General features: G+C 27.0%; 1 protein-coding gene across 1 annotated transcript in view; it reads right to left on the bottom strand.

Moving 5' to 3' along the window:
• Positions 1–2,145: 2,145 nt before the first annotated feature.
• rho-6 (serine protease rhomboid 6) overlaps positions 2,146–16,015 on the bottom strand; it is a 151,159-nt gene continuing 137,289 nt past the window's right edge. The window contains exons 2-5 of the mRNA XM_015327613.2: positions 14,816–15,081; positions 8,011–8,181; positions 6,940–7,095; positions 2,146–5,575 (exon numbers count right to left, since the gene is read on the bottom strand). Of these exons, the coding sequence (XP_015183099.1) occupies positions 5,255–5,575; positions 6,940–7,095; positions 8,011–8,181; positions 14,816–15,073 (906 nt within the window). The 5' untranslated portion in view covers positions 15,074–15,081 and the 3' untranslated portion in view covers positions 2,146–5,254. The remainder of the gene's footprint in view (positions 5,576–6,939; positions 7,096–8,010; positions 8,182–14,815; positions 15,082–16,015) is intronic.

The following is a 16,015-nucleotide window of genomic DNA, read 5'->3' as shown; positions in this document are numbered from 1 at the left end:
TTATTATATACATTTTTTAAATTATGTTCACATATTTTGAGACACTCTGTATAAATCTTCTGAGAAGACATACCTACAGTTTAAGTCGTATATATATATATGTACACACATATATATGTGTGCCATTCCATTTTGATTTATCTTACCAATTAATCTTCACCGTTTAAATGCAATAGATAAGAACGTGATAGTAACCTATAGATGTTGGATAACATTTCCTCTTTACAAAAAAAGAAATAAAGAAATAGAAGTGAGGGAGAAAGAAATTTTATCCACTTTAAAACCTTTAAAAAAAAAAAAAAAAGAAAAAAAGAAGAGAAAAGTCGTGTTACGTTTTATACCTAAATGCAATTCCCATTCTTTGTATTTGTGAGATAACCCCGACCAAGTAAACGTTAAATAAACACTCTGATACTGTAACGTTATTTCGAGTATTCGAATATTCGAATAAGGAAGAGAATACGTAATAAAACCGTATATAAATGTAATGTTATACGTTTATCCCATGTATTTACATACTTTTATATGCATCTTCAAAAGTAACACGAAAAAGTAAAATAATATTACAAATCTTTACGTATCATTTAGAAATAAATTGCGAATTAATTAACTCTAATGGTATATTATAATATTAATTTTCATTTTGCACGATCGATTTTTTATTTTATTTTATTTATTTTTTTTTTTTATAAGGATAAGTACGAATCAAATATTCTTTTTTTTTCTTTTTTCTCATAACATTATATTTAAAAAAAAAGAGAGAGAGAGAGAGAGAGAAAGGTTTATAGAAAGTTTTTTTTTTTTTTTTTTAATATATTCTACCATTCCCCACACATTTACACACAGACATTATAATAGATAATACACTCGCGATTAGAAGTAAATTTCTTTAAAAAGAAAAGCTTGTGATTACATTTAATCTTGTATTTGTTATTAAAGATTTTTTTCATTGTGATTTAAACGATATTATATAGTTCAACTCTTTGGAGAGTAATTTAGCTATTATTTTTATTTTTTATTATTTTCATTTCATACATACATACAAACATACATACATGCATTCATAAATAAGTATATACATACATGCATATACGTTGCACTTTTACAAAAAGATACACCAATTCGCTTACTTGCTTATTGACTCTCTCGTACACTTTTTTAAGCAGAACGAACATAAAAATAAAAAAAAAATAAAAAAAATAACAGAGAGATAGAAAAACAGAAAGAGAGTGAGAGTGAGAGGAAGAGTGAAAAATGATATTATGTACGTAAATACATACCTCAAATTTTCTTGTACGAAGAATGTATCCCTCGAAGTTTGCGTGTTCGTTTCGAACAGTTGTATGTAAAAGAAAAGTGCATCGTTTATTTCTACACGATGGTGTAAAAGGCCATTGATGTAAATCTTTCGTTCTGAATGCCGCATAGAGGCTTGTACTATATATATGTACATACACAACCATACGGAACGTATGCACATATACACATACACATAAATATACGTAACACGCGTAATAAATATCATTTATACACAGTAATATTCTATTATATTTCATTTTTTTTTCTTTTCTCATCAATTTACTTTTGTTTCACCTGTTCACGCGATTCCTGTGTTGTATACGTTTTTTTTATTATGTCAAATAAAAATCCATTTCGTAAAAAAGAAAGAAAAATAATAAATAAATATAAAATATTAATAAAAATGTAATACATAATAAGAAAAAAAAACAAGCATTGAATATGGATCATTCACATATATTATATTGGATATAAATATTATGTAATTAATTATGAAATTTCCGATTTTGAATTGAAAGTAATCGAACTAATCGGAAGTTTCGTATTTAAAATTATCTAATATATTGTTGTATGTATATGCATAATCTGATAAATATCGAATAAAATTGATCTTCTTTTATATATATATGTATATGTAATCGTTTTTTTTTTATATACGTGAACCATTTTTTGAATGAAATTTTGCCAACTATACATGGGTGGATTGAAAAGTATCGAGCCAAACATAGAAACACTATTTATATCTCGGACAAATTCACTTTTATTTTATATTTTTTTAAATTTTATTTTTTACTGTCGAAGCTCACAACTTTTCAACCCATTCTCGTATATTATAATAATCTCATCTTGGGTTTATATATATTTAATATATGCTTTTTTATGTACAAGCTTATTCCAATACGTTGTTGTGTATTTCTTTTATTATTATTTTTTTAATTATTAATATTATTATTATTATATATTTTTTTTTAAACGGATAAATCTAACATAATCACAGCCACTTTATATCTCTCTCTCGTGTGTAATATCGATAAACGACTAGGTACAAAGTACATACACAAACGGTAGGTACATAACGTGTAAATTTGCCGAGGATTCTTAACACATACAATTGTTTTTTTTTTTTTTTTTAATATTCTCTTATATTATATAATTATTATTATTATTATTAATTATATAAATTATTATTAATAATTATTTTTTTTTTGCGTTTTTTAATTTTTTTTTTATTCATAATGTATATATACTATATATATACATATATATATATATATATATATATATTTATATTTATATACTCGGCCCTATATGGCGCTATATACGTTACGAGGGAAAATGATTACTCGTAAGTTTATCATAATAATATTGGCAGCTTTTATAACGTGTGTGACGTATCGCGATTCGACATGTGACGTGTGACGTGTGACGTGACGTGACGTGCATGACGTTTTACGTTACGATCGTTATGTTACGTTAGTGACGTCATTTTGTTTTGCGAATATATCGAAGATAATGCAATCGAGAGTCTCGTTGAGAGACATCATAGCTTATTTATTTTTATTTTTATATTTTTTTATTTTATTTTTTTTTTTTTTGGATTTTTTTTTTATTTTTTATTATAACATACCTTTATCTTATACTAACACGTTGACTGTCGTACAAATAAAAATTCCATACAAAATTTGATTAAATCTTTTTCTATCATCTACATTTAAAAACAAACCAATGATTGAATATTATTATTATTATATAATACTTGGATAGAGGAGTTCAAAAGTATCGAGCTAAATATAAAAACAATTTTATTCCATCATACTAACTTTTTCACTTAAAAAAAAAAAAGAGGAAAAGAAAAGTTTTTTTTTCGTTTCGAAATGTTTAAAACTTTTCAAACCCCAAGTTCATATTATACGAACAATTTTCATTTGACAATCAACGAGTTAACCAATAATAACAAAATTCTTTTCCTACCGGTTGAAAAATTCTATTCGGACTAGTTAATATCGTATTGTTATGTTTTTTTTATTTGGTTTCCTTTTTGTGGTTTTAATTTCCTTCTTTTCCATTCTTTTACAAGATTATTTTTCATCATTCGAACGAATGAGATACGAAAATCGAATAAATTTCAAATAATATTCTCACGATCAATCGATATTCTTTTTCTCGGCACGTAAAATTTCTCTCTTACTTTAACTCTCACTCTCATTTTATTTCTAGACGAGAGAGTAACGCGTTTTAATAACGTCAAGAGAAAATCAAATTCGTTTTTACCTATATATATTCAATATATTCAGACACGGGCTGAGAACGTCGATGTAAACCTTAAGAAATGCTTTTGATAAATTACAAAACGAATTCCTATTATAAAACGGGAATTAATATAACGTGAACGAATAACTCTCTCTTCTCTACCACTTTCCTACCTTTCTTCTATGTTCTAACTGTTCGATATAATAATATTATTACGAGTTTTCTAATGTTAATCGATAACGTTCAAAAGGAGATTGTAAGAGAATAATGCTCCTATCTAAATCTCGTATAAGCTTAAAAGCTTGTTTTTGTTCGTTTAATTTAAAACGTCTTAAATTCATATTCTTCACAAAATTAACAAGAATGAAGAATATTAATAAATAAATTATATCTATAAATTTAAGACATTTTGCAAATAATTAACATGAATCCTTATTTGTTTTTGTTCGTTTAATTTGAAACATCTTAAATTCATATTCTTCATAAAACAAACAAGAATAAAGAATATTATTAATAAATTATATCCATAAATTTAAGACGTTTTGCAAATAATTAACACGAATTCTTATTATATTAACGATGATAATAATTAATGTACGATTATTAATTATTGATTATTTTTTTTTTTATCTCCAATTCGATATAAGATTTTTTTTTCAAACGTTTATTTTTTTTATTTTTATTTCTTCATTTAAATTTTCCTCGTATAACAATACGTAATTAATACGTTCAACGTCAATGCAAAAATTCATTTACTTTCGTGAATTTTACAAATTCGACGAGTTACACGTATATATACATATATATATATATATATGATGCGTGTTGAATATTTTTTTGGTTTTTCATACATTTTTTTTCTCTATATCCATATATATATATATATTTTTTTTTGTGTGGGTTTTATATTCAATAGAATAAACTATGGCAACGAAACTAGTCGAACGCGTAATAGAGTTCGAACGTGCATTTTCGTTTCGATTTTTCACGAGGCAGTAGAACACGTAAAAAACGAAGAAGCGTGTATCGAAACGTCGCGCGTTTGCGAGAATTCCTTTAAATTGATTATCTCTCTCTCTCTCACTCTTTTTTTTCTATTTCTTTATCAACGTTCAATTTTCGCTACGTTTATTCGATCTTTCGAACTTGTCCTGTCACTTATAAAGCGATAGTTTTAAATTGGGCCAGAACACACTTGAACACAGAATAAAATGTCACGAGTTCGAACTTTTTACGATGTAACAATTTTTCTAGTCCTTTTTTTAAACGATTTAATAGATCTAATCCCTTGTTTTTTTTTTTTTTTTTAACAAATAATAATTCATAAAATAAATAGGAAAACAATAATTTTCGATCAATCGAAATGAAATTCTACGTCGGCCATTTTCTTTGGTATTAAAAATTTGCTCGTTTGACAACAACACGAGCTACTTTTATTTCATTTTTTTTTTTTTTTTTTTTTAAAGATCTGTTATAGATGAAAATTACAGATGTTAGTCAAACTCGTGCGTGATTTATCTTCTTTTTTTTTCGGTAAGTGAATTATTTTTATTAACTCACGCGAAATATGAGATTAATTTCTTTGTTATTTGTTTTCTTATTAGATCATTGATATATTTTACTCGAAAACACTGTCAGCAGCCTCACGGATCTTGACGATCAGAAAGGACCTCCTACAGAGTTTGACGAGCATTTCTATCCTCTGTCAGGAGGGTTTCCTTACTTGGGGTAATGCAATGATGTAAACGTTTCCCAAAATGGCGCCTACTATCAATAACAATATGCTAACGCCAGATATTAATCTGACAAATCTGACGAATCTTCGTCCTCGTGCATCCTTCTTGCTTTGTTTAGGGAAGACAGCAAGACCAAGAAGTGGTCCGGCTAATGCACCAGCAACATGTGCAGCCCAACCAACTCTTCCACAACCAACTAATGCTGGTATTGGTAATGATGCAAAATCTGCACTGGCCAGTAATAAGACAGCACCTAAACGCCAACCTGCGTAACGTAGTTCACCATGACACTGAAAACAATACCACGTATTTGATTAATTGTTTATAATATTTATTTAACATTTTTCCACTTATCATGTTCAAAATGATTTTATCAAAATTAATTCATCATTTTTCCTAATTTATTTCTTTTTTTTTCTTCCAACTTTATTCTCAACCCCAGTTATAAATTTAACATAAGTTAAATAAATGATAAAAATCACAAGAGCTTTAATTTATTTAAAATAAATAAAACATACAAAGAGTATAGAAATATTTGCAAATTTTTTTTTTTCGACAGACAGGTAAGTTTTTTTTTATAATCTTACGAAAAGCATTAAAACTTAATGTTGTTTAATTCACCAATAAAATTTTTTTTCTCTATAATTATTTTTTTTTTATAATCGTAGTTGTAACTAGGAACTTTTAGTTACCGGTTTTAGTTTAAACTCGAGACCTACAGAAACTGACTTTGACTGTATTGTATTGTATTGTACGAAATGTAAATCTATTTCACAATAGCTATGTCACAGTAACACCTTTGTGACAAGCGTACTGGATTATATATCAGAGTTTTCGCACAGTGTCATGTCACAAATACGCTTTGTCTTCGTAGCCGTAGGGTTACTGAAAACGATTACATCTAAGGGCTAACATAAAATGTATTAAGGATCTCTGTCATTGTAAATATCTTATTATTAACACTGTGCTATTTATTTCATTAGTATTTTAATCAAATTAATACTATATAAGTATGGGTCAATATTTTATTCAATATAAATAATCAATTATTAATCAGATTATTAAGGATGATATTTTATTATAAATATTGTATATTATATTGTAGTAAATATTGTATAAATATTGTAATATTATATTATATTAAATATTATTATAATATAATATAATTATTAATTATATATTAATTACTTAATATAATATTATATTATATTAAATATAATATTACTATTATTGACTTTGTACAATAAATGGTAATTACATATAAAAATATTTCGCGCGCGTTTAATATTTTAATAGAAATATTAAATTATTATAGATACTCATCAATAATCTTGCACAATACTAATACAATAAATAGCAATTTATGATTAATACTATACCCATTTTGGATCCTTGTAAACGAATAAATAAAATCGTAAATAAAAAAAATAAATATATAATTCCAATTTACAGAGTTATGAAATAAATAAATAAATATATATTCTTCATAGGAAATATTGAATATAAAATTAAAAAATTTTGTTAGAAAGAATAAAAAATGTATGAAACAATATTTTGTATTTATACTATTATGATCTGAATATGAAAGTTAAAGAAACGTTTATACAGATATATATATATATATATATATATATATATTTATAAATTAGCTCACCAAATAAAGATGAGCAAGATGACTGGTGAGTAATGCGTATACTCCTGCCGAAGCTCCGACTAGATAAACACTAGGTTGCAAAAGTGAAGCACCTAAAGCTCCGCATACACCACCACCTAAATAAATTGTTGCTACTCCCATTCTTCCTTGTTCAACCTGTATAAAACACAAACGGAATAGCTAATGAATTATTTACTACTATTATTTATTAGATGTTGAATAATAATAATAATAATAATAATATGTATTCGTTAGTAAACTGTTGCATACGACTAATTAATTAACAAAACGTTTCGTTACATCTCAGCTCAGAAATGAATTAGAGAATTATTATTTTCATAATTAAATTCATTTACGAATTTTTTTATGTGAAACCATCAAAATAAATTAGAAATAAAGTCTATTTGTAATATTTAAATCTCGTTTAATTTTAATTAATTATTTTCAACACTCTTTTATAAATAACAAATAAGATAATTATTTTCAACGTAAAATATTTAATTTATTAATAAACTGGAATGTAATATATTAAATCGTATAATTATTCGAACAATTTTCTAACTACGAACACATTAGAAAATTATTATCTTGATTCAAGAGAGAATATAATATATATATATATATATATATGTATATACTATCTAATTATATTCATAATATAATTTAAAAATGTATTACAACGTGCAACATTAAATTATAAATAATTTTCAAAATAATATTTGTATTACAATTTATATTATTAATTTACTACGTAACTATTACATATTAGTTATATACAAAATTAATAATTAATTTATAGTTAAACTGTAATGTATAAAATTTAATGAAGTAATTATAGCTTTCATTGGATCAAAGGCTAGAATGCTGTGAGTTTCCGTGACCAACAGGCAGATCGATGGAGTGAATAGTGAAAGTGATATGCGTGTATATACACACACATACATACAAATATATATATATATATATATATATATATATATATACACAAAGGGAGTAAGATAGAATGAGATGGAGAGAGAGAGAGAGAGAGAGATGAAGGTGTGAGGTTCGCAATTTAGTCGATTAGCTTACCTCGAGTGGAGTAGCCAGGACCAGCTGGATGAGCACATTGAGCACAAGGTGAAGCGCGTTGGAGTGTAGAAGCATGTACGAAGCGAACCTCCACCCTTGAACCCTTTGCCGAGGGTCATAGACCAACCATCTCCGCAACGTCGCTTCGTCTCCGAAACAGTGGACGGTTATCTGGCATGACAGAACACACACACACACCGTATACGTGTTATTTTAAAATAACATACCCATGAAAACGATAATACCTTTTCAACTTGATTTATATTATATATACTTATTTGATATAACTTTTGATAATGTCGTATATTATTATGTCATGTTATTACTTTTTCTTATTATATTTTATTATCTTTAACCCTTTGAATGTTAGATACTTTTAACTAAAATGTTTTGTAGAAACGGAATAATTTATTATTAATTAGATTCTAATAATTAATTATATTTAATAATTAAAGTTTTTGTTTCTAACTGTTAATAATTTAATTAATTAATATATACATTACATTATGTTACATTAATATTAACAAACACGTATATGCGTCGATAGACCATTCTGGTAATTTTTACCAAACGCATGTATGCGTCCATAGCACTCTAAGGGTTAATAGAGAATTGATATTATATTAGAAAAAATATAATGATTAATAATATTTAAAAATATTCTACTCTCTAATAAATAATAATCTATTGTTAATATTATATCTTATGATTTAATAACTTTAAGAGTATTATTTATTTCGTTAGTATTTTTTTTTACAATATATGGTAATTATATTTGAGTGGGATTAAAAAGTTTTGTTAATCTAAAGTTAAAATAATTCCTTTTTTTTACTATCGATCTTTGTAAATAGATATACGTGAGTTTATAAATTACAAAAAATATATATAATATATAATTTATAAAATTCAGTTACAACGTTATAAACTAGATAAGAATTTATATGAAATGTTATATTAATAGAAGCAATTTATTTTTTGGTTAAACTAATTTTTGTTTATTGACCAAACATTTTTGTAAAAGAATAAGCTCTAAATTTTTCAATAGTATATTTTTCAATAGTAATATTAAATTTATACGCTAGATAATTATTCGATAGAAGAGACGAAAACAATTGGATTAATTATTGATTATTTGAAATGTTACATTAATCCTCGTTAATTTCTTTCGTGTTAAATCTTCAGAGTTATAAAATAATCTTAGAATGTTCAATTATGGAAAAAATAAACCAACGAAGAATGAAGTCTTATCGATTCCCATTTTTCAACCGTTACTTATAAGTTTAAGCATCCGATTCTTAGATGTTAAATTATTCAAAGGAGTACTACCCCAAACGCGTTGGAAATAATTTGAACGTTTCCAACGATTAATCTTAATTGGTACTCGAAAAGAAAACTATACATAGGTATACTCTTAGTTTACACCTTGGTTTAAAATCGAGAGATGCTTTTGATAAATGAAGAAAAATACAAGAAAGAAGAAAGATGAAAAGAGAAAAAGAAAAAGAAAGTATAAAGGAAAGAAAGAACGATCTGTATCGATCTTTGCAGTGATCACTTTTAACCTGAAAAAGAGTGAAAGAGAAATGAAAGAAGAGTCAAGTAAAAAGGATGAATTTCGATACAATTGGAAGGCTATCATTGGAGTTTCAATTATATGGGGCTTTGCACTCTTCAATTAACAGATCCAATTTAGTTAAGGGTATAGCGGTCGCATTAGGAAATAGGGGGTGGTGGTGGTGGTAGTGGTGAAAGGTATAGACCACCGTTGCGGTTCGTCGAGTTTACAATTCTATGTTATCGTCGATGCTATGCAACTGTAAAAGCGAAAGAGAGGAAGAGAGAGATAGAAAAGGAAAAACGATAAGTAGAGAGGACCGAATTTTTCTTTCGCCAAAGCAAAACGAGCAAACATCCACTTCCCTTCATTTTCTATCTCTCTTTCTATCATTTTAACGAACGACAAACTAATTCCGATTAAATAAATACACCTATGTATACGCCCATGTATAATTGATTTTGTTTTAAACTTTAATGATAGATAAATGTACCAAAATGTATCTCTAAAGTCTATGTGTCTGGTCATAGAAAAATATCAAAAACAACTCATAATATATAATAGTGTTTGATTATGTTGTAAAAAAAAATAAATTAATAAATTATAAATTTTATAATATTAATATATCGTATGATAAACTACATTATTAAAAATGAGAGATTAAAATTAGTAGTTCGTGTATAAAAAAATTATTAATTATTATTATTAATAATTACGAACAATAAATTACCTTTTTTTCTCAAATGTTTGACGCATACTAATCGTAAATATTGATCTACAGTGGATCATATCGATCGTGATCGCGCATCCCTACCACATGACATGCGCAGTAGCTACAGCGCAACTTATCGACTTCTACTGTCGCTCTCTGTCGGAAATTTATCGTACTACTTCAAATCTTTTCCCATCACAGAAAAAATGAAGTAAATATAATATTTTTATTTAATTAACGCATTATAAAAAAAGCTTTTACCTTAAGTAATTAAACTTTTTACTTGTTGACGTAATTTTTAAGAAGAAGATTTTCTTTTTGTCTCAATGTTAAGAAGAAAAAAGAAAAGAAAAAGAAAAAAAGGAATAAATTTCGAAATAAGAAGAAAAAGGGAAATTCATTAAAACGATAAAAAGAAGGGTTGATGTGCATGATGCATCATAACCACCAGCATATAAGAGCAGGATGATATCCCAAGTGCGAATTTAGCGAAATAATGCTTTAACCGCGAAATTACAGACGTAAGTGGCGTATAAAACGGTAAATGCGTTTCTAAAGGCGCAACAAGATGAAATGGGAAGGTGGTGGTAAAGGAGCGAGTAAAAATATCAAGGGTTGGAAAGAACGAGCAGCATGTAGGTATAGCGTGCTGTGCTGTAACGATAATAATCATCCTAAGAGCTTGAAATGGCGACGACAACGGAGTCGAAAAGTCACTTCTAGAATAGTAGGTAACGCGTAAACTCACAACCGCGAAATTAAATGGACTCTCGATTCCATGAACATTTTACGAATCTTTAAATCGTTGTTTCGTATTTTACATATGTATGCGAATCGATGTAAAAACTAGGATGGAAAGGTAATAATTGTTTGTTGAAATATTTTTATTCAAGAAAAAAATAAAAATAAGAAAGATAAAACGTGGACAAAAAAAAATGAAATTAAGAAAAAAACCCGTCCCTCATTTCATAAATTAATTTTGATAATAATCAAACATTGATAAGAAAATTTAATATAATGAATTTGATTATCAAAATATATTTCGTTGATGTAATTTTATTACTCGATCGATGAAAAATGAATTTTTTAAATTTAAAAATTAAATTAAATTACGTTAGAATTTAATATATTTAAAATATTGCTGAGATGTTTTTTGTATAAGAGTAAAAAATATGATGATAAGATTACTCGATGTATTTATATAAAAAGAAACTTTCGCATTACTCGTTATCGATGCCTTTAATTCCCACAGGGAATATCCTTATCGCATTTCATTTCACTCACTGAACGTTTTCACGAACTCGAGTGGTTGCGACGAGATGGTTCTTAGATTCGTGGGTGTGTATGTGGGGTATCCTTCGATAAGTAAACTGATCGTTGCTCAGCTAAAAGTGACTCCAAGGTATGAATGACTGATATCTGATAAAATTTAAAGACAAAAAAATACAAGGAGAGAAAGAGTGAAGAGAAAACAAAAAATGCATATGGATTGTTTCGTTTATGATTTATGAAAAAAATAAAATAAAATATTCTTTAATATGAATCCTTCGGTAAATCCTGACGTATTGAAATAAAAATAAACTTAACAAAAAAATATAAAAAAACCAAATAAGAGATGTTATTTATGAGATTGTATTCAGACATATGATTCGATAGACAAATTAAGATAGATGATATATAGAAAAGATAAAGATATGGATAAAGAGAAATGTAGAACACGTGTATGGGTATCTTTAAAGATCGATCGTGAAAAAAATAAGGGTTTTTTTTTAAATATATATATGTATATATATGTCTGATAACGTCGTAGCATTTTTATTACATGAGTGAAACTTCTTTTCTGTGTTATAAAAGGTGGATGCTGCAAGTGGATGCGGTGAAAGTATCAGAGAAAGAGTGTTGGGAATGAAAAAAAGAGAAAGAGTGTATATGAGAGAGAGACAGAGAGATAGGTTCTACTCAGAGACTTAAAAGTGCATTTAACTTCGTTGTTCTAAGTTCCTTGCATTTCATCCCTCGTGCATTCAAGGCTTATATCGTAGAGTCTTCGAAAAAGAGGGAAAGAGTAAAATAGAGTGTGTAAGAGAGCGTGGGAGGATAGTGTGGGAGAGAAAAGATGCAGAAGAAGCAGCCAAGTATAAGACGAGTCTCCTCTTTCCTTCCAGAATATTATTATCGTGCCAAAAGACCACAAGAGTAGCAACTCTCCTCTTCCCTTCTCTCCACTCCTCTCACCTCTGACATTTTTTATCGCACTTATTTGAATCTTTCGCCTTTCCACCTTTCTACCAACCCACACTCACTGACTTTCCACCTTTTTTCTTTCTTTCTCTCTCTCGTTTCGTTTCTTTTTTTTACGTACCACATCAAAGATATTTCTGGGACGTATAATAAGAAAAGATTTTCTTCTCCTTTTTTCTTTTTGTTCTTTGACTCTACCTTTTTTGTGTACATGTATTATTTGTATAGGAATATTTGTGTAATTTCTTTTTGTTCTTTCTCTTTCTTTCTTGATATATTTTTTTATATTTTTTTCTTTCTTTCATTCACAAGAAGCGTTGACCTAGCTAATAACATTGCTACGATTCCCTTTCCTCGCTTTTATTTCATTTTCCTTTCTTTTTTTTTTCTTTTTTTTTCATATAAGAAACGTTTTAACAGTTGATTTGAAAAAGAAAAAAAGATAGAGAAAATTGTATGTTTTAAATTAATATACAAGACGTAGTTAGTAATAAAATAAAAATCAAATATAGAAGATATATAGATATATTATAATTAGAAATGTAAAATAATATTTTAACATAAACGAGTGTAACGTTGAACATTAATATAAAATAATTTGATGTTAATTAAAAAAAACAAAAAGAAAGAAAAATCTTAATAAAAATGAATGTCTAAAATTGTTGGAGAAAAATATACGATATATTATATTACGATAAAATGATTTAATTTAACGGAAAGATTAAAAAAAAAAAGACAACAAATAAAAAAAAGAAGAAGAAAAAAAGTTAAGGTAAATTATAAAACTAACGAAGAATTTTAAATTCGTTCAAGACGAAAGATTCGAGTTTGAACGATTTAAATTTAATTTGTCTTTGTATTTCGTGCAAAAAAAAATAAAATTAAAAAAAAAAAAATGAAAGGTAAAGAAAGAAAGAAAACAAAAAGAATAAAAAGAAAAAGAAGAAAATGAGAAGAAAAGGTTTTAACTGAGAAACACGAACTTCTTACTTTATTTAACGCGACAAGTTTCGTTAACTACGAAGAAGAGAAGAGAAGAGAAGAGAAAGAGAGAAAGAAATGCACAAGTTCTTCATTCGCTTTAACGCGACGGCTTTCATTAACGATGAAAAAGATGTAAACTTCTTATCCGAGTTAACGCGCGACGTTTTCTCGTTAAACGTCTTTCTCGCATGAGGACCAAAGTCAAACCATGTAAAGTCTTCAAGCCATGAATCCGTTCTACCTAGGCACCACTACTATATATACACGTTTTGAACCACGAGGATTCGCCGTCTAAGCTCTTTGCAACTTTCTTTTCCAATAGTTTCTCGTGAATGGGCGGTTTTCAAACGTCCAAAGCTTCTTTTATAATCTTTTTCTCTCTCTCTCTCTCTCTCTTTCTCTCCCTTACTGTATTTCCCCTTTTCTTCTCCTCTTTATTTTATTTTTGCTTATCAAAGATATTATCTCTTCCTTTTGTATCATAAAATTTATCTCTCTTGTATTCCCGAGTATATTTTTTTTTTTTTTTTTTTTAAATCTCTTTCATAACATCGTATAAATTTTAAATCGTAAATTTAACCCTTCACCGGCAACGTGAATCTTTTTTTTTGGTTTTTATTTTTGGGACTAGTGTGCGACCACGTTGGAATAATTTGTTTTATGCTGACACGAGAAAAGAAAGAGTTTAGATGTTAATTTAAAAAAATGTCATCGTAATAATAATAATATCGATCTGAATATCAATGAACGAAATCACGACGCAAAGTTATTACAGAATACCGATATTTTAAAATATTTTTATTCATTATTATTATTATTTTTTTTTTTCAATTGGAATAATTACAATTATGTTAACTAACAAGAAGAATAGCAAAAAGTTGACAGGATACCGATATTTTCTTTTTTCTTTTCTTAATTCTACATAACAGTAAATATTCATAAGGACGATACACTGTGCAAGTAGTAAAACCTAATATTAGTCAACCGTTACCAAGAAACGAAGAATCAAGTTTAATACGCACTTTTATATATCAGTTTTCTTTTCAGATGGAAAAAGTATAATTTTGTATAATATAATTTATGAAAAAGAAATTATAGAAAAAAATATACACGCGGTTAGGTTAAAAAGCTTTAATCCTAGTCCACGAGGAGAGCTCGAGAAGTTTTGAGCTTACCACGAAGAGGGTTGAAAAGTTTTTTTTAGGTTTTGGATCTTTTTAGATGTATTATTTTCTTTGTAAATTAAAAAAAAAAAGAAGTTGTTATAAATGTCAAGTCGAATAGTCGAAGAATAAACGTTTAAGTTACAATACCTCTATGATACTGATGCATATCATGAGGTAGGGCGGTCGTATCCGAAAATTAGGCTTCCTAGTTGCCTGTGAAAACCTTGGTGTCGGTTTAACTGTCGTTTCGTCATCGGCATGTGTCTTTCTATATGACGATGTCACGATGATCGGAGATTCTGTTGAATAGGGCGAACCCGGTACAGAATATGTCGCTTCTGTCAAATCCGATGATATCGTTGACAATGTCGGCGAGTTTTCGAGTAGGGCTGCTTCCGCGTCCATTTTGTCACCTGAAACATACAATTTTTTGTTAATACGAAAGTTTTAAATCATACCTAAAAATTATCTTGTTATGATCTATAATAATTTTGTGGTTTAAAGTAAAAGTAAAAGATTATATTAATAAGCGTGATTAATAGAAATCTTTGTAGATATAATTTATGTTATATTGAACAATAATTTTATATAAAATATAAATTTTATTAGAAAAAAAGAAATATTTATTAACGAAATTATTTTTTTTTCAAAGATATCAATAATATATAATATGTAATAGTTATTGTATATATAATACAATTTTATAAAAAAAGAAATACTTTTTATTACAGAAATTATTTTCCAAAAACCCTAATAATATATATAATAATTATTGTATATATAAGATAATTTTATAAGCAAAGAAATATACTTTATCGAAGAAATTATTTTCCAAAAAACCTATTAATATATATAATAATTATTGTAATTATTTATATATTAATATAAAATATTCGGTTAATAAATTACTAATATTTATTAACGAAATAATTTTTTTCACAAGTATCCATTAATATTTGTATATAATAATAATTGTATATGTAATATAATTTTATAAGAAATGAAATATTTATTCTTTAATATTTTGTTCTTTGCAATGAAATATTTTGGAAAATAATATATATAAAATAGAAAATTGTATATACAAAATTTCCAATAAAGATTTTTCTTTCAATTTGATATCATTGAAAAATCATTGAAGATTTTTATTGAATTTCTTATATCGTTGTAAGCAGTATAAAAGTAGACGGTGTCTATCGTCCGTGGAGAGTAGGTAAATAGAAAAGTTACAGGTTCTATAAAGCAGAGTTTGACGTTAACGGGTCAACAGTCTTCTCTAGTCGAAAGGAACCTCTCTTACTGGGTCCGATAGTTATAGTATACTACTCTACCATTATAGAAAAGAGC

The sequence above is a fragment of the Polistes dominula genome, unplaced genomic scaffold (genome assembly GCF_049000335.1).
Source record: "Polistes dominula isolate Pdom_NZ unplaced genomic scaffold, Pdom_raw_medaka contig_37, whole genome shotgun sequence".
Classification (NCBI taxonomy): Eukaryota; Metazoa; Arthropoda; class Insecta; order Hymenoptera; family Vespidae; genus Polistes; species Polistes dominula.
Note: the sequence above shows the minus strand (reverse complement) of the source record. Positions and strands in the feature narration are given on the sequence as shown.